This window comes from Psittacula echo, assembly GCF_963264785.1.
Source record: "Psittacula echo genome assembly, chromosome: Z".
Lineage (NCBI taxonomy): Eukaryota > Metazoa > Chordata > Aves > Psittaciformes > Psittacidae > Psittacula > Psittacula echo.
Window position 1 is genome coordinate 81,983,298 of NC_137742.1, and position 19,782 is coordinate 82,003,079.

Consider the following 19,782-nt stretch of genomic DNA (forward strand, 5'->3'; position numbering starts at 1 on the left):
TGCTGTTGATTATGGAGGAAGGGGTGTGTGTGTGTGGGTGTTAAAATCTAGGGAGGGAAGAGGACTCTGAAGGATTAATCTGTTAGTTTTGACTTAAGGGTTTGTTTTTTTTTCATCCCTGCCCTTCGTGTTTGTTAACCCAGCTTTGTCTTTATTTTAGGTCGGTTAATATTGCAGCCTTTGGGAATGAAAGAGATGGGCCTTCTGAGGACAGTCAGCAGCCAAGCCTGATCTGGAGCTATCTCAGGAGAAGCGCTCTCATTTCTGAGATTGACTGCAGCTTGTCTGCCAGTCACGTTGGAAACCCAGCTTTTACTGAGTACCAAGCCTCTGTGTTTGGAAATGTCAGACTGGTGGTACGCGACTGTCCTGTCTGGGTAAGAGATCAGCCTCTGTCTTTTCAACTGCACTTAACAGTGTAGGCTGTTTTAACAGGATGAAAATATATCTTAATTTTATATTAATTTTTATTGACAGATTTTATTCACATTGTAATTATTCCAAATAGCAAAAGCACATAAAGCGTAAGCCAGCAAATGCTGCAAAGTAGCAGGTGCTGCAGAAAGTTTCTCATTAACAAGCTGCTGCCCACCTCCTCTGCAGGAAGGTGATATTTTCAGCTGCGCTATTGAGTGAAAACTTTATTGAAGATAATCCAGAGGCAAACAAAAACCTCCTTTTTGTGACACTGCATCACAAGCACTCCCTCCAAATACTGATCAACAATAAAACAAAATGTATTTTTTTCTCTAAAAATGAAAAGGCAGTTAGTTTTCTGGCTTTGAAAAATAACAAATTAGAAGCTTGATATCTTGTAAAAAACTGTGTATGGAGTCATTTTACTTCTGTTATAATGAAAAAAATCACATTTTAACATTGTTTCCTTTATTTGAAGGTAAATAAAATGGATTTTGGCGCTGTTCCAAGTTGTTAGCACTTTCATTAATAAGTGAGAGACATTAGTTACGAGTATGAGCAGATCTATGATCGTGTAAGAAATGATACTGATAATCTAAATTAAAACACCTTTAATGACTAATTAGTACCCTTAAAAAAAAAAAAGCTTAGCAGCTTTTAGAAATTACAACAATAATCGGTTTCAGGTCCATAATTGGTTGATTTTTGCTGTCCTGCAAGGGAAACTGTTTTAGAGATGGCCAGGAATCACAATAGTTCCAGAAATACATATAGTTCGTAATCTTAAAACTCAATAGCTACGGTTCTGCTCTATGCTTCTCACACATTTTTGTCAGCTGCACTTTCCTGACATTGGTTCAGATGGACTGAGGGATCCTGGGTTTAGTCTTTGAAGCTACATGTGACCTGCACATGCAGTTTGCTGGAGTCATTGGAGTGCAGCAATGAGTTAAAGCTCCTGAATATAAATTAAGGCAGTATGACTTCAAAAGGGTGTTTCAGAGGATTGGAGGGTGGGAAGGCAAGCAGGGATAGCTGGAGAAGGAGAAGAAAGAACCTACACTGGAGACACAGTTCATGTGTTTTCATGTTGTTACATTTGCATTTGCTTTTCTATAAAACAAGGTTCTTCAGTTCTGGAGAATTTCTTTTTTTCCCTTGAACAGCCGGCTTGGTATTGCTGGGGCCTCATATATGTTTCTGAGGCCTCTTGTGCTTTTCCTCTCTCAGCTAAAGGAGACAGGAGATTACTGGGAATGATGAGGAACAATTGGCATGTTTTACTTAGTAGAAGACTTCTCAGGTAGATGGACTAGAGGACATTATTCGTTCTGAGTGAAGCTGTCTTCTTGCTGTGGTTAGGTGGAACAGGATTGTTTTCCAGAGTCTGGATGCTTGAGGTTTGGTATGTCAGGCTTGTCCTTTCAGGACTGTTCATCTGGTAGCCTGGGGAAATGGTGCAGGACATTTCAGAGCGTTAGCTGACACTGCCTCAAGTAATTGACTTTTCTTCATGGAAAAGGATTGTTGCTGCAAGTTACTGAAACATAGAGGTGGAGGTGTGGTGAGCCTTGCATTATTTCCACCTCTATCATGAGAGTGTAACATAAAGGCAGATTTGCATTTAAATGAGATTTGAATCTCATCCAGATTAAATTCACATGATTAAGGCAAGCCAGTCCAAGATATAAACTTGGTAATGAGCACACTGATAGCTTTGAATCTCCAAACTCAAGGGTGCTCAGCTGTTGTCCTCTACAGCTCAGTCTGGAAAAGCAACATGGATGCAAGTCTATCAAGTAGAGATCCCCAGTGCAAGGAGGGATCTTTCAGTAAGACAAAAAGTGGTAGGGTGAATTTGCTCATGCTTCAGTCGTCTGCTGCATGTTTCTGTCAAGCCAGGACACTGCTCAGCTTTGTGAGTCTGCAGAAGAGGTCAACAGCTCAAGTGTCTTCCTGATGATACCACTCTTCCTAATGTTATTATGTTATAGAGTATCTTACTGGGTACTATATATCTCACATGGCTGCAGGAAAGTTTTCCAGCAGCTTCCAGTGCCTGTGTACTGATGGTTTGAAGAAACATGGAGGGTCTGGACCATATGGCCAACACTGCTGTGGTGAGATTGTCCTTTTGGGCACATGATCGGTAAAGAGCAGCAGTGCTGCCATGGGAGTGTGGTATTTTATAAGCTGAAGGTGAATGAAGGTGTCTGCCAAACTGCAGAGCTAGGAAACAAGGCTTCTTGGGCACGACTACCCAAGGCAATGCCCATCAAGTGTTACAGACAGACGCAGGGGAATGGTGTTTCCAACCTGCTGTGAGACTGCTGCTTTCACATAGTGGCTCCATAAGTATTTTAACTGCCTGTGCAGTTACTATATTCTTTGTTATTGCTTGGCTTAGGAAATGACACGGATAAAATCATATTTGCCAACATGTAAAACAGCATCAGCATGTTGTGAAAAGCTCTCTTTCTCATGACAGTTGCTGGGTGCAGGATGGAAGTGCTGAATTTAGGGAGGGTGTTATTCACGCAGATGAAACAGGGTTGTAGAGATAGGGGTAGAGCATAGCTTTCAAAATCTAGGGGAAAATGCCACTGTTCCCAAAACTACACTGATCTTCATGTGTCAATCACTGGGTATGTTGTATCACTATGGCCCACTGTGTCCTTCACTACTCTTGCAAAGCTGTGTGCTGGTATCTTTCACATGCACAGGACAGATATACAAGTGGACCCATGTCCTTGTGATTCACATGGCTGGAAAATGTTTTGACAAAAAGTGCAGACATAAGATGGGAGAAGATACAAAGAACTAGGGAAAACATACATGTGTACTAACATCCATGGTGGATATTGTGATCTTATTAGCTGACCAGTTGCTAATGCAGGCTCAATTTGTGCTCTCATAAAGCATATTGAACTGTAGAGTCATAGGATAGTTAGGGTTGGAAAGGACCTTAAGATCATCTCGTTCCAATCCCCCTGCCATCAGCAGGGACACCTCACACTAAACCATGTCACCCAAGGCCTCATCCAACCTGGCCTTGATCACCGCCAAGGATGGAGCATTCACAACCTCCCTGGGCAACCCATTCCTGTGCCTCACCACCCTCTCAGTAAAGAATTTCTGTGGGAAGGCTTTGCACAAATCCAGGTAGATGATGTCAGCTGCTCTACCCCTGTCCATCAGTTTCGTATCCCCATCATAGAAGGCCACCAAATTGGTCACGCAGGATTTCCCTTTAGTGAAGCCATGCTGGCTGTCACCAACCACCTCCTTGTTTTTCGTGTGCCTTAGCATGCCTTCCAGGAGAATCTGCTCCAAGATTTTGCCAGGCACAGAGGTGAGACTGACTGGTCTGTAATTCCCCGGGTCATCCATTTTTCCCCTTCTTGAAAATGGGGGTTATATTTCCCGTCTTCCAGTCATTGGGAACTTCACCCGACTGCCATGATTTTTCAAATATGATGGCCAGTGGCTTAGCAACTTCATTCGCCAGCTCCTTCAGGACCCGCGGATGGATTCCGTCAGGTCCCATGGACTTGTGTACGTTTAGGTTTCTAAGATGGTCTCAAACCAGATCCTCTCCTACAGTGGGCCTAGGGTCTTCATTCTCACAGTCCCTGCGTTTGCCTTCCAAGACTTGGGTGGTGCAGTCAGAGCCTTTGCCAGTGAAGACCGAGGCAAAGAAGTCATTAAGAACCTCAGCCTTCTCCAAATCCAGGGTAGCCAGTTCTCCCGATACAGTGACATCAAGGGACGAGTTAAATTTCTCTAACACCTGTTCCAATACTCATTCATATCCCAGATTTTCTAATTTTGGGGGTTGGTGATAAACTTCAGTATAAGAGCTAGTAACTTAAAAGGAGTAAAGATGCAAGATGAATTTGAAGATTTTCTTTGCAAAAGGTTGCTTTATTTAGCAATCTATATCAGATTTTACAGTCTTCAAGACTCAGTTGTCATTATATTGGCTCATGTGTAGTTTGCAACATCAGTCACTTTACACTAAATTTTGTTATGCTTCTGCAAATGTACAAGCAAAAGCCAAAGAAAAAGTTCAGGTAAAATCTGTTATATCTTGTGGCAAGTGTATCTTCCTTAGCTACAGAATGCAGGATAAAACAGGAGCTCTAATTTGTATTTTGATTAATTCAATTATGATGCTTGAAAATAAGTGGCAGAATTAAAACTTCACTGTGAGTCTCACCTACCTGAGTTAACTCTCTTCTTCTTTCCTGTCTTACATGGGGCAGTACTGTAAGGATACAAAAGTGTTATAGACCTTCAACCCTGTGAGCATTCTTATGCACATCTACAGTGTAGTTATCTGACTTTTTCCTGCCTCAGCATCCTTGCACTCCTTGTGCTGGTTAGACTGGATGGCCCATAATATTTTTGAAGATAATGGAATCTGATCCATTTATTAATTTTATGTATTATTTTTAGAAATCAACATTAATTACTGCTTCAGTATACAAAACCATAGCTTGAAACTTTTAAATTTTTAATGTCTTCCTTCCTCATTTTTATGCTTGGCCGTCTGAATTTGGAAGTTTATACAAGTGATCATATCCTGATAAGTTATTTTCCCTACTGCATTCTTTATTATTGCTTTTTGCAAAGTCATTAAATTACTTTATGAGAGGACAATAAAGGACAATGCTAGCTTTTATTTATTTATTTCTTTGGGGGAGAAGGGTGTGTGTGTCAGCTCAACCAGTTACAGCTGTTTTGGAAAGCTTTTAAGCAGAAAAACAAAAGCAGCATTCCAGGGTTATGGTCTGAATTTTCTTTATTTTTGAAGAAGATAGGGCCTTCTATACTGCATCTTACTTAGCTAAGTAAGTTCAGGGGAGTAGTAAGTGATGGAATGATGTGGACCTGACTGGTTAGAAATTGCAGTGAAACCTTGAAAAAAATGGGGAAGGCTCTGGTATGTGGTATGGAAAGCATTGCTAGAAAGAAGGCCGTGTTAATGGAGAATGGATCTGTTAATGGCGAACGGGCCTGTAAATGGATGCTAGCGAGATATGAGCTTTCCAATATTCCCAGTGCAGCTCTCTTGGATCCTGGGAAAACCCAGGCAAATGGTCTTTGGGGCTTCCTTGTCCCCCCAGAGACTAAGTGGACAGGGAGACATCTACAAGCAGCTTTTAGACAGAGTCTGGGCATTGCAAGGACACTTAGAATCATAGAATCATAGAGTAGTTAGGGTTGGAAAGGACCTTGAGATCATCTCGTTCCAACCCCCCTGCTATGGGCAGGGACACTCCACAGTAACCCATGTCACCCAAGGTCTCGTCCAACCTGGCCTTGAACACCGCCAAGGATGGAGCATTCACAACCTCCCTGGGCAACTCATTCCAGTGCCTCATCACCCTCTCAGTAAAGAATTTCTTCCTTATATCCAATCTAAACTTCCCCTGTTTAAGTTTGAACCCATTACCCCTTGTCCTGTCACTACAGTCCCTGATGAATAGTCCCTCCCCAGCATCCTTGCAGGCCCCCTTCAGATACTGGAAGGCTGCTATGAGGTCTCCACGCAGCCTTCTCTTCTCCAGGCTGAACAGCCCCAACTTTCTCAGCCTGTCTTCCTATGGGAGGTGCTCCAGTCCCCTGATCATCCTCGTGGCCCTCCTCTGGACTTGTTCCAACAGTTCCATGTCCTTTCTATGTTGAGGACACCAGAACTGCACCCAATACTCCAAGTGAGGTCTCACGAGAGCAGAGTAGAGGGGCAGGATCACCTCCTTCGACCTGCTGGTCACGCTCCTCTTGATGCAGCCCAGGATACGGTTGGCTTTCTGGGCTGCAAGTGCACACTGAAGCCGGCTCATGTTCATTTTCTCATCGACCAACACCCCCAAGTCCTTCTCTGCAGGCCTGCTCTGAATCTCTTCTCTGCCCAACCTGTAGCCATGCCTGGGATTGCTCCGACCCGGGTGTAGGACCTTGCACTTGGCATGGTTAAACTTCATCAGGTTGGCATCAGCCCACCTCACAAGCGTGTCGAGGTCCCTCTGGATGGCATTCCTTCCCTCCAGCGTATCAACCGAACCACACAGCTTGGTGTCATCGGCAAACTTGCTGAGGGTGCCCTCAATCCCACTGTCCGTGTCACCGACAAAGATGTTGAACAAGACCGGTCCCAACACCGATCCCTCAGGGACACCACTCACTACCGGTCTCCAGCCGGACATGGAGCCATTGACCACAACTCTTTGTGTGCAGCCATCCAGCCAGTTCTCTATTCACCGATTGGTCCATCCATCAAATTGATGTCTCTCCAATTTAGAGACAAGGATGTCATGTGGGACAGTGTCAAAGGCTTTGCACAAATCCAGATAGATGACGTCAACTGCTCTGCCCCTGTCCATCAGTTCCGTAGCCCCATCATAGAAGGCCACCAGACTGGTCAGGCAAGATTTCCCCTCAGTGAAGCCATGCTGGCTGTCACCAACCACCTCCTTGTTTTTCATGTGCCTTAGCATGCCTTCCAGGAGAATCTGCTCCAAGATTTTGCCAGGCACAGAGGTGAGACTGACTGGTCTGTAATTCCCCGGGTCATCCATTTTTCCCCTTCTTGAAAATGGGGGTTATATTCCTCCCAAGTGGCCAGCCCCTCCTTCCATGACCTGTAAACTCTCCTCTTCCACTTCAGCATACCCAGCAGTTCCTTATTTAGCCATGCAGGTCTCCTGGCCCTCTTCATTGACTTTCTACGTGTCAGGATGCTCTGATCTTGAGCTCGGAATAAGCAATCCTTGAATGCCAACCAACTATCTTGGGCCCCTTTACCTTCAAGCAGCCTTGCCCATGGGATTTCCCCTAGCAATTGCTTGAAAAAGCCAAAGTTTGCCCTGCTAAAGTCCAGGGTTGCAATTCTACTTGCTATTCTACTGGTCCTACCACACAAGATCCTGAATTTCACCATCTCGTGGTCGCTGCAACCAAGGCAGCCCTCAACCTTTACTGCTTCGACCAGACCCTCCTTGTTAGTGAGGACGAGATCCAGCAGCGCTCCTCTCCTGGTTGGCTCATCCACCATTTGCATGAGGAAGTTATCATCCATACACTGGAAGAACCTCCTGGACTGTGGCTGGGTTGCTGAGTAATCCTTCCAGCAAACATCAGGGAAGCTAAAATCCCCCACGACGACCACGGCCTGTGACTGTGAGGCCGCTCTCAGCTGCCTGTAGAAGGCCTCGTCAACTTCCTCACCCTGATCTGGTGGCCTGTAACAGACACCCACAACAGTATCGCCCCTGCCAGCCTGCCCCTTAATTCTCACCCACAGACTCTCAACTCGCTCGTCCTCTGTCCCTGGACAGAGCTCAGTACATTGCAGCTGCTCTCGCACATAAAGAGCAACCCCACCACCCCGCCTGGCTGGCCTGTCTTTCCTGAAAAGGACATAGCCCTCCATGACTATATTCCAGTCATGTGAGCTGTCCCACCATGTCTCTGTAATTGCCACCAGATCATAATCTCCTGACTCAACACAGGCCTCTAACTCCTCCTGCTTATTTCCCATGCTGCACGCATTGGTGTACAGGCATTTCAAGGAGGGAGCTGAGCTCACCGATTTCACCCTAGGATTATAGGAGGCCTCCCAGTCTTCATCAATCCTAGAGTGCTGCCCCACTGGGGCAAGCCCAGTTACAACCCCATCCCCCTTCGAATCTAGTTTAAAGCTCTCCAAATGAGCCCTGCTAATTCATGCCGCAGCATCCTTTTGCCTCTGTGAGATAAACCTTTCCCACGTGCCATCATCCGGACTGGAGCCTTATAAAACCAGCTGTTATCAAAGAATCCAAAGCCCTGCCTGCAGCACAGGATCACCTCCTTCGACCTGCTGGTCACGCTCCTCTTGATGCAGCCCAGGATACGGTTGGCTTTCTGGGCTGCGAGCACACACTGAAGCCGGCTCATGTTCATTTTCTCATCGACCAACACCCCCAAGTCCTTCTCTGCAGGCCTGCTCTGAATCTCTTCTCTGCCCAGCCTGTAGCCATGCCTGGGATTGCTTCAACCCAGGTGTAGGACCTTGCACTTGGCATGGTTAAAGTTCATCAGGTTGGCATCAGCCCACCTCACAAGCGTGTCAAGGTCCCTCTGGATGGCATTCCTTCCCTCCGGCGTATCAACCGAATCACACAGCTTGGTATCATCGGCAAACTTGCTGGGGGCGCACTCAATCCCACTGTCCGTGTCACCAACCAAGATGTTGAACAAGACCGGTCCCAACACCGATCCCTGAGGGACACCACTCACTACTGGTCTCCAGCCGGACATGGAGCCATTGACCACAACTCTTTGTGTGCAGCCATCCAGCCAGTTCTTTATTCACCGATTGGTCCATCCATCAAATTGATGTCTCTCCAATTTAGAGACAAGGATGTCATGTGGGACAGTGTCAAAGGCTTTGCACAAATCCAGACAGATGACGTCAATTGCTCTGCCCCTGTCCATCAGTTCCATAGCCCCATCATAGAAGGCCACCAGACTGGTCAGGCAAGATTTCCCCTTAAGTGAAGCCATGCTGGCTGTCACCAACCACCTCCTTGTTTTTCATGTGCCTTAGCATGCCTTCCAGGAGAATCTGCTCCAAGATTTTGCCAGGCACAGAGGTGAGACTGACTGGTCTGTAATTCCCCGGGTCATCCATTTTTCCCTTCTTGAAAATGGGGGTTATATTTCCCGTTTTCCAGTCATTGGGAACTTCACCCGACTGCCATGATTTTTCAAATATGATGGCCAGTGGCTTAGCAACTTCATTCGCCAGCTCCTTCAGGACCCGCGGATGGATTTCATCAGGTCCCATGAACTTGTGTACGTTTAGGTTTCTAAGATGGTCTCAAACCAGATCCTCTCCTACAGTGGGCCTAGGGCCTTCATTCTCACAGTCCCTGCGTTTGCCTTCCAAGACTTGGGTGGTGCAGTCAGAGCCTTTGCCAGTGAAGACCGAGGCAAAGAAGTCATTAAGAACCTCAGCCTTCTCCAAATCCTGGGTATCCAGTTCTCCCGATATCTTCCGGAGTAGGCCTACGTTGTCCCTAGTCTGTCTTATACTCACTACCTACCTATAGAATCCCTTCCTGTTATCCTTAACATCCTTAGCCAAGTTCAATTCTAACTGGGCCTTAGCCTTCCTCACCTGGTCCCTAGCTTCTGGGACAACATCCCTGTATTCTTCCCAGGCCGCCTGTCCCTGCTTCCACCTTCTATAAGCCTCTTTTCTCCTTTGAATTTTGCTGAGCAGCTCCTTCTCCATCTAAGAAGGTCTCCTGGCCCTCCTGCTTCACTTCCTTCTAGTTGGGATGCAACACTCCTGAGCTTGGAGCAGGTGATCCTTGAATAACAACCAAGAATCTTGGGCCCCCCTGCCCTCTAGGGCTGTATCCCATGGAACCTTAATAAGCAGGCTCCTGAAGAGGCCAATCTCTGCTCTCTTGAAGTCCAGGGCAGTGAGCTTGCTGCACGCTCTTCTCACTGTCCTGAGGATCTCGAATTCGACCATCTCGTGGTCGCTGCAACCAAGGCTGCCCTGGAGCGTCACATTTCCAACCAGCCCTTCCCTGTTGGTGAGCACGAGGTCAAGCACGGCACCTCTCCTTGTCGGCTCCTCTATTACTTGCAGAAGGAAGTTGTCTTCCACACAATCGAGGAATCTCCTGGATTGCTTGTGCCAGGCCGTACCTTCACTCCAGCAGATGTCAGGGTGGTTGAAGTCTCCCATGAGAACAAGGGCCTGTGAGCGTGAGGCTGTTCCTATCTGCCTATAGAGCGCTTCATCCACAGATTCCTCTTGATCAGGCAGTCTGTAACAGATCCCCACAGTAATGTCCCCCGTAGGTTTTCTCCCTTTAACCTTTACCCACAAACTCTGTCGACTGCTCACCCATCCCCAGACAGAGTTCCATACTCTCCAGCCTATCCCTAACATAAATAGCAACTCCCCCTCCCCGCCTGCCAGGCCTGTCTTTTCTAAAGAGCCTGTAACCTTCCATTCCAACACTCCAGTTGTAGGAGCCATCCCACCATGTTTCTGTGATGCCTATTATATCATACTCCCGTAGACGTGCACACATCTCTAATTCCTCTTGTTTGTTCCCCGTGCTACAGGCGTTTGTATAGAGGCATCTGAGCAGAGCTCCAAATGAAGCCGGCTCATTGGCTGGAGCGGCTGGAATATCTCTGCATCGCTCTGAGCATTTATTGTAGGTGCTGGCAACTGACTGGGTGTGTTGGGATGGAATGATGCCTCCTCCCCCAACACATCTAGTTTAAAGAAACCTTGACCAGCCTGGCAAGCCTCCTACCAAAACCACTCTTCCTCTTCTTTGTCAGATCAGCTCTACCAGCCCCCAGGAGACCTGGCCTACTAACTTGGGTCCCGTATTCAAAACACCCAAACCCCTGACTATGGCACCACCCTTTTAACCATTTATGAACCTGGCCAATCCTCCTAGCTTTTTTAAGGTCCTCCACTGTATCCTGGAGAATTGAGGAAAAGACAATCTGAGCTCCAGAGCCCCTAACCTCCTCTCCCAGGGCTCTGTAGTCCTTCTTTATGTTCTCCAGGCTACTTCTATCAACATCGCTAGCACACACATGGATCACCAGAAGTGGGTAATTGTCCGTGGGACTCACTAGAGCAGGCAGCCTCTCTGCAACATCCCTGATCCGTGCCCCAGGTAGGCAACACACCTCCCTCAAGACCGGGTCAGGCCGACAGATGAGTGCCTCTGTCCCTTTCAAAGTAGAGTCCCCTACCACTATGACCCGTCTCTTTTTCCTGGCAGCACCAGTAGTGATCCTTACTGGTGCACCAGCCAGTTGTTTCTGGTGCAAGTGCCCTTCCTTCTTAGCCCTCTGCAGGACAGCAAAGCGGTTCTGGGTGGGGACAACAGCTTTAGGAGGAAGCCCCTTGCTTTTAATTGTCCTCTTCTTCTTTTTTTTTTGTTGTTTTTTTTTGTTGTTACGATTTCCCAGCTTCCTGGGTTAACAGCCTCCTCCACTCTTCCATGAGCTTCAGGGGACGCTTGAGGCCCCTGCACAGTTTGGGCCTGGAGCAAGCAGTCCTGCTTCCTCTCAGCTTCCCTGACATCTTGCAGCCTATTGACAGTGTCCCGCAGCTCAGTCACCTGCTGCAGGAGGACCTTCACCAGGGAGCACTGAGTGCAGCCCTGCCCATTGGGCACCGTTCCCTCAGGAAACCAGTGCAGGCACTCTCTACACTCCGAGCATTGCACTGCAGCCTCTCCTCTCATCAGCTCTGTCTGGGTGCCTATGCTGGCCACCGCCGGGGCAGCCAGAGCAGAGCTTCCAGACCGGGCCCTGGTCATCAGGCGAGTACTCACCATCCCGCTCGCCTGCCCGCATGAACCGCCGCGCAAACTGCCTCGACCCGCCCTGTGCTCAGGATTTTACTGCCATTCCACAAAGGCATTCAGAAATTATTTTGAACAAAGGAAGTATTTTCCTGTTGAGAGATCATGCAATTTTGTAGGAAAATCAGTTCTTCATTGCCTCTGAAGGCTGCATTTTCAATGTTAATACTTGAGAAGTATGGCTTAGTAATGACAAGAACATACTGTGAGACATACATAATGAAGACTTGCAAGGAAAGAATGAAGCTTTCTTTTTCAAATAAGTCCTGAGAGGATTAAAGGCGGAAGTATAACTATAATTAATAAGGTCATATTATAATAACTGTAGCTGTACAGTTACTTTTTCCTTTAGTCAGTGGCTGTCTTGGGAAGTGGACTGTGGCAAGAGCAGGATGCATGATGAGGAGTAGCTGCTACATGAATTTCATAGATGGATTTAAGGTTATTCCTGAATCTGAGCTGCTGTTCATTGTATGAAGAAATTCCCTGTCACTTTTGCATGAAAGCTTCCCTTAAAGGGATAGTCAAGAAGGCTCCAAGTGCTCTGTCTCAGTGATGCCTTGGGTAAATAACCCTTTGCTGTCAGAAATGTTTTGAGAAGATTTTCCTAGCACAGGGCAGCAATCTGAGCACTCCATGCTACGCTTGATGTGAAGTGAAAATAATTACCATAAGACCTCTGGAAACAGATCTCCCCTGTGTTTTTAAATGTCACATTCATATTAAAGAATGGGCTTTTGAAGGTGTTAAATCATATATGTGAGAACAGAGGAAAACTGCAAAACAGTGACAGAAAGGGGGTGTCATGAAATGTTGGGTTGGCACATTCTGCATTTTTCACTTCTTGATGTAATCAGGGCTAGCCTGCACCTCAGGAAGGTGGAATCCATACCCACCACAGCTTCATAAACTTTGTTAAAATCCTTCTTGGTAGGATGAACGAACAATGCAGTTGTGGCATGGGGCAGTGGCTGAAAGCACAGACCTCCACAAACCTGCTGCAACATGCAGCTATACGTGCCTCGGAAGCTGTTGTAGCCTGCACCACATTTCCATAGCATTTATTTTCTCTAATATTTAAACAAAGAGATGTATTTGCACATCTGTTCAGCTGTTTTCAGTAGGGATTTTGCTAGTTCTCCCCACACCAGAGACAGAAATATGGCAATTTGGGCTAAGTATAAGAAGGGTAGGGAAATCGTATGAGATAATGGCCATATTCTCTTTTTGGTTTTTTTGTTTGTTTGTTTGTTTGTTTGTTTGTTTGTTTTTCTCCTAAAATGTAACGGCTTTCTTATTAGTATTAGTTTCACTAGGGGAAAAAAGTAACAAACCCCTTTATGGTTGGATTATTTTGCTATATGGTATTGACTTCTCAAGCCACTGTTTTATTATATGCATGAGCAGGCACATGCAGACAAACACAAGTCTTCTTCAACATACTCTGTTGAGATTCCCACCACCAAGAAGAGCACTAGGGCTGTCCCTGATTCAGGTTAGGGCATGGAGGATTTTCAGGCTGGTATTTCACTGGACAGTGTACTGCTTCAAGAGTCCGGCTGAGATCTGTGGCTACAGCAAAGTGCATGGCTGCGTGTGAATCAGTCCTGTCTTCTGCTGCTGGTAGGGCTGCTGTGAGGATGGAGCCACAGCCCCAGGCACTTTGATGTCTAGAAGTTCTGTCCTCTGCTGTCAGTCAGGACTAGATTTATGCTGAAGCTACTCACTAGAGTCAGAGTTGGTTCTTTCTTTGGGCATGGCTGTGTTCATATATGTTAATATAATTAAATAATTTCTATTGACTTAGAAATCTTCCCAAAATCTTGCTGTTTTGTAACAGGAAACGGTGTCACAATGGACATTTATCTCTGTTGTAAAATGTGCTACAAACCATATACAAACAAATGACTACATGTAAAAAATGCATCTTACATTCTGTAAGTTTTCATAAACATTTTTTTATTATTAAGGCTTGAAGTTGTGGTGGAGTTCTTGCATATTTGTGCACCTGCGCCCTAGACCTTGCTGGTGATAATGCTGGTTTTCACTTTACTCACAGAGATGGGCATGTGCAAACTTGGGCTGTGCTTGAAGACATGAGCTAGAAGGGAATTATAAGGCAGTAGACATGCTTTCTATCTGACAGCATGGAGAAACTAAATATTCTGTATTATTTTTTTTGTTTGTATTGAATTTTTCCCTTAAACTTTGTCTTATTAAATATATACAATCCTACTAAAAATTCTCTGTTGAGATCTTCATCAGTCAAAAATGTAAGAAAGCTATTCCTTGAAAATTTCCAATTTTTGCCTGACTCTGTGATCAGGTTCTGCAAATGCCCATCTAGCTGGCTGTCTCAAAGCACTGTAGCTAGAAGTGCTAAATGTGTGTTTATGTTAATTGTCCACAGTTTTCTTATTACAGAACATCTATTAAAGAAATAAATAGGAATTCATGTTATACTTTATTTCCTGACTTATTTCTTTCAAAGACAAGACCTAAATTGGGTATGATGTGTGTTGGCATTCTAGGCAAATATTTGCTGACTGATACACTACCATCACGTTCATGCTACCTCTTGTACTTAGAGAGTTCTAGCTACCTCACCACAGATTTTAAACAATTACCCTTTTGAAGTGATCACGAATTTTTTTTTTTTTTTTGCCACTGTGATAATTTACTTCTCCTTTCCACATCTTCTTTATTTTATCATGGCTTATTTCCATTTTTTTTCCCCCAAATTCTGCCTTTGCCTCATGCTGTATGAGAGTGTTGCAGAGTCCCAGGCTGGTTTGGATTGGAAGGTACCTTAAAGCTCAACCAGTTTCAATCCCTTGCCACAGGCAGAGACACTTTCCACTAGACCAGGTTGCTCCAAGCCCTGTCCAACCTGGCCTTGAACGCTGCCAGGGATGGTGCAGCCACAGCTTCCCTGGGCAACCTGTGCCAGGGCCTCACTACCCTCACAGGGAAAAGCTTCTGCCTAAGATCTCATCTCAATCTCCTCTCTGTCAGGTTAAAGCCATTCCCCCTTGTCCTGCCCCTACAGGCCCTGGTAAAAGGTCTCTGTAATAAGAGTAAGGTCTCTCTTTAAGTATTGAGAGTCCAAAAAAAAAAGGTCTGTCTATTCTAAGAGGTGATAGTATTCTTTTCTTTTTTTTTGAGTTGATTTTCAGTTCTCTGGACCAGTTCCATATTTCTGTCAAGAGTTTTCAATTAATAGTATATGCAAAGGTCGTTGGTATTTGTGAGCTACCTTTAGGTAAAGCAGAAATTGTGAAATTACAGTTCTGATGACAAATATACAGGTAATAACTGTATATTACATGTGGATAGAGCACAGTTGTAAATTAACAGTAAAACTTATAATTTTAGAGTAAGTCTTGCAGCACAGAACAATGACAAATTGAGCACGAAGTAGAAAAAGAAGGTTCAGGTATGTGATTAAAGTCCTTATCATGAAGACACTAACACTTGTTAAATCTATGTGGAAGTTCTTGTGAGGCAGATAAAAAGTCACACCCAACTGATAAAACTTGTATTAAAAGTTCATAGCTATGTGTCATAGTTCTTTCCCTAAAATGTTGTAAATAATGGTTTTGTATTAATTGCTGCAAGCCTCTACCATTGAAGCAGCTTTTATTTCCTTAATAAAAACATTTGGAAGTTAAGTAATTAAACAATAAAGGGTTTTTTTCTGCTAAGTATATTCCTAGATAAACCCTATTTTTTCTTCTTCCCAATGAATTCTTGAATTCATAAAAGAGGTATATTGTTCATTGTAATGAACAGCTTGTTCTCCAGACAAGGAAATTACAAAGCATGAATTCTGCTCTTTGTTGCATGTCTTCAAATAAGAGATGAAGTTATCAGTTAAAAATACTTCTGTAAGGTTTTGCATTAAGAGCACTGACTGAATTTCACCTTTCCTTTATAGACAGAAAATTCTTGATCAGTGTTTTTTCTGTTTAGGATATGTTTGACAGTGACTGGTATACCTCCCGCAGTCTCATTGGAGGAGCTGATATTATTGTGATTAAATACTCCGTCAATGATAAGACTTCGTTTCAAGAACTAAAGAACAGTTATGTCCCAATGATAAAAAAAACATTAAACCACTGCTCAGTTCCAGTAATATTTTCTGCTATTGGTGCAAGAAAAAATGGTATGTATCCAGTCTCTTGGAGGAATATTTAAAATCTGACTTGGAATTTAGTTATGCTGTAATTTCAGCAGAAGCCGGTTGTTTTTCCAAGTTGCAATTACTTGGAAAAATCCACTCTGTCAGGATGACAGCACTATGTACATGTATTATGGTTCCATAGACTGGTGTATTGGAAAGAATATTATGCTTAATTAACCCAGGTGATGAAGGGCATACTATCCTGCTTTGACCTCTGCAACAACTCTACTTGTGGAGCCATCACACACAGAGATTAAACCTAGTCCCTTGGATAAAGCAGTGTACATTTGGGTATATGAGATGAACCCTATGGTTACGATTTCCCTACTGTTATGTCTCAGGTATTAATTATTTCCATTGAATGAGATTAAAACTAAGTCCATCAGCTTGTAACCACTGGAGTGGGAAAAGCCTCAAAATTCTCAGGGATGTTGTTAGATGAATGGATGCACTAACCCTTCGGGTACCACAAAGTACTATATGCTGCTTCATCAACAGAGTTGACCTCTCATGGCATGGTAGATGTGGTATAGATATGGTATAGCTGTGGCATAGCTTATGCTCTCACACAATGCCCTGTCCAGGCTGAGCAGTAGTCTGCTATGAGAACAATTCAAATAAATTCTACACTGAATATTTAAAGTTTTTGTTGTATTTCTGTTTAATCAATATGAAAATCGCCATTACACAACTGTGTAAGGACTAAATGGACTTAGAAGAGTCCAGCAGCCGATATGGGCAAGGCTGCTGAGAACATGTTCATAGTTTGGGTAGACATTAGTAACTCCTGTCTGTGTACAACAGGGAAATAAAATTCAGAAACAATACCACGGATACCAATAGGACAAACATGCAGACTTTACTCTGTGTTTCCAAATGGTTTGCATTGTTCTTCTGTTGATTTTCATATGGTCTTTTTATTCGTAGATCCTGATTTCTCTTTTTTTTAACTAAGCTACGAATGCAAAATTTGAACCTGTTGGTTGTCTTCTACTTTATGATTTGACTAAAACAAGTGTTTCTGAGCATCTTTCAAATGTTTTTAAGCTTTGCTTTATACAGGGGTAATAAAACTGCCATTCTAAAGACAAAGTCTTGCTAAACTAATGTCTTTCCAATGGCTTTTATTACACTTTTTATTTAGGCACAGGCTACCACCAGTCTGAATGGCTCTGCTACTGGCATTTTTCTTTTCCACTTATTTTTTTCTGCCTTCCTCCCAAAATAATGTGACTGTGGGAGAAGTCAGGCTTTCCAGCTGCTGTTTCGCTTTGGACTTGCTGGAGTGAACTGCTGTGGGCACACAGAACCCTTTTGTTTCTATTCGTGAAGGTATTTGTGAACACAGCAGTTTGCTCATTCAAATTACTAAGATCTTAATCCTCTGTAGTACCAAACCGTGCTGCCAAAAGAAATAAAAAAAAAGCCCAAATAAAACTGTGTTATTTCATGTTACCCATAGGTCTGAGCAGAGGAAACTAATGAAGAGCATGCACAGCACATTTGAAAACGCATCCATGTCATTAAGCAAAGCTGAACTAAAGTGGCTAACAGATTTTTATCACTTAACTGGTATAATCTTAAAACTACCTATTTTGGATTTAAAAAAAGTTTCTGTTGAATGACATGTAATTGAGCCATATTCCGCAGTATGTACATGACTATAAGAGCCAGAAAAATTTTCCTTTCTGTTACTGTACGTATTTCCTGCAGGGACAGGCCACAGTAATTGAACAAGTTTAAAGGTGGCAATAGTGAATGGTAACATCAGCAGGCTAGTACACCTGCGCATAGAAGGATAGCCAGGCCTTAAGTCAATCCTGGTTTCTGGAAGTCCTGCTTGGCCTTTCAGCCTTGGCAAAACCAAATGTAAAATAACACTAATGTCATTTACACTGAGCTTTGCAGAACCAGTAGCGTTTTGAACTAATTAATAAGAAGTTGGGTTTGGGTCTTTTTCCCCCATATTTAGAGATTTCTTACTATAAAACTGCTGAGTTTCCATTTCCCTCTTTGTTCTTTTCTAAATAATACATCTTTCCAATTATTTAAGAAGTTGAATATGCTGTATTATTTGACAAACATGGCTGGTTTGTGCCACTTTTTACCCTAGGAGTGCCTTGTACCTGCCCACTGTGCACTTTGGACAGAAGGAGGTGTGTCACCACTGCCGAAGGAGTTCAGCTTGCCAAGGAACTAGGAGCCACTTACCTCGAGCTGCACACTCTCAATGACTTCTACATACAGAAATATTTTGGAGGCGTGGTGAGTGAGAAACCACTGAGTTGAAAGCAGGATGGCACAGCTGATGTTAGGGCCTCAGAGAGGAAATGAAGGCACACCACAAGCCTTCCCACTGAGGGCAAGTTCCCACTGATGTGAGATTTAGATTAAATTTAAGGAAGAAGTTCTTCCCTGTGGGGTGGTAAGGCTCTGGCACAGGTTGCCCAGAGAACCTGTGGCTGCCACATCCCTTGCAGCGTTCGAGGTCAGGTTGGACGGGGCTTGGAGTAACCTGGTGTAGTGGAAGGTGTCCATGCCCTGTGGCAGTGCATTGGAACTGCATGAGCTATAAGGTCCCTTCCAATCCAAACCATTTCATGGTTCTATATGAACTGGCAGTACAGAACTTGCTCTGGTTTTGACTACCTTCTAGAAAGGTTTAGGAAACCTGTAGTACACACTGCAGTACACACTGCAGTAATTTTCCTTCTGTTCCTCTCCTTTTATCTTGCTGGATGGGATAATGAAAACTCAACTGGACAAGTCACTTGAAAACCCTTATCCCACTTTAAAGACAAGCTCTGTATTGATTGGGTGACCTCCACAGGCACCTTCCAACCTTATTTATTCTATAATATTCTGGTATTTTTAATTTTAATAGTTTAAACTCTCACAACTGTTCTATTGTAAAATGAGACCAGCAAGACTGTTTTATTTCCTCATTTTTAGTGTATCTTGTGGTTGCTCAGTTCACAGTCATTAGTCTGCAGTCCTGAGCAGAGCCTGCAGTCAGCTGCAGCAAAGCTGAGCAAGGCAGAAGCCAAGAGGCTTGTTAAAATGTCCCACCTCTAATGAGCTTCTTGTTCTTCTTCCACTCTGAAGACAGGAAAGCCCACTGAGCAGTTTATAAATACAGTCTTTCAGATTTTTTGCCTTCACAAAATTTTTTCGCACTGAGACTTAATTTTCAGTTTTGTGAAGTGTTTTAAGCTCAACCTATTTTTTAACCTTTTGGTTACTGCCTGGTGGCATTTGGGTTTGAACAGAAAAAATGCAAGTTTTTTGGCACAGTAATTTCACATGGTCTTTACAACAGTAAAGACTAGACTCTGCACTGGTATATACATATGGTGTATTTTCCATGGGATTCAATTGTAACTTGGAATATCTGGCACAACAGTAGCACATTTTTATTGGATCCATTCATCCCCAATTAAAAAAATGAGAAACGCACTCAACATCTGGTCTGGCCAGAGTCATTTTCAAGGTTTTAGAAAGCACTGTATGTGCTACGGTAATAGCTTGGGTGATAAAAGCATTTGAAACATGTATTAAGTTGTGAGTGCTCCATCCTTGGTGATGCTCAAGGCCAGGTTGGACAGAGCCTTGGGTGACATGGTTCAGTGGGAGGTGTCCCTGCCCATGGCAGCGAGTTGGAACTAGATGATCTTGAGGTCCTTTCCAACCCTAACTATTCTATGATTCTATGATTCTATGATTAACTTGACCTGACTCACCTTTTGTGCCTCTTTGTTCTTGTAAAAGGTATCATTT

At 44.0% G+C, this 19,782-nt stretch overlaps 1 protein-coding gene across 4 annotated transcripts in view; it reads left to right on the plus strand.

Moving 5' to 3' along the window:
* RHOBTB3 (Rho related BTB domain containing 3) overlaps positions 1-19,782 on the plus strand; it is a 47,597-nt gene that overhangs the window by 208 nt on the left and 27,607 nt on the right. For all 4 annotated transcript variants that reach the window (XR_013958686.1, XM_080636806.1, XM_080636807.1 and 1 more), the window contains exons 2-4: positions 161-377; positions 15,795-15,987; positions 18,119-18,270. Coding sequence is in view for 3 of the 4 variants with exons in the window: in XM_080636806.1 (XP_080492932.1) it covers positions 161-377; positions 15,795-15,987; positions 18,119-18,270 (562 nt within the window). In the remaining variant the exon portion in view is untranslated. The remainder of the gene's footprint in view (positions 1-160; positions 378-15,794; positions 15,988-18,118; positions 18,271-19,782) is intronic.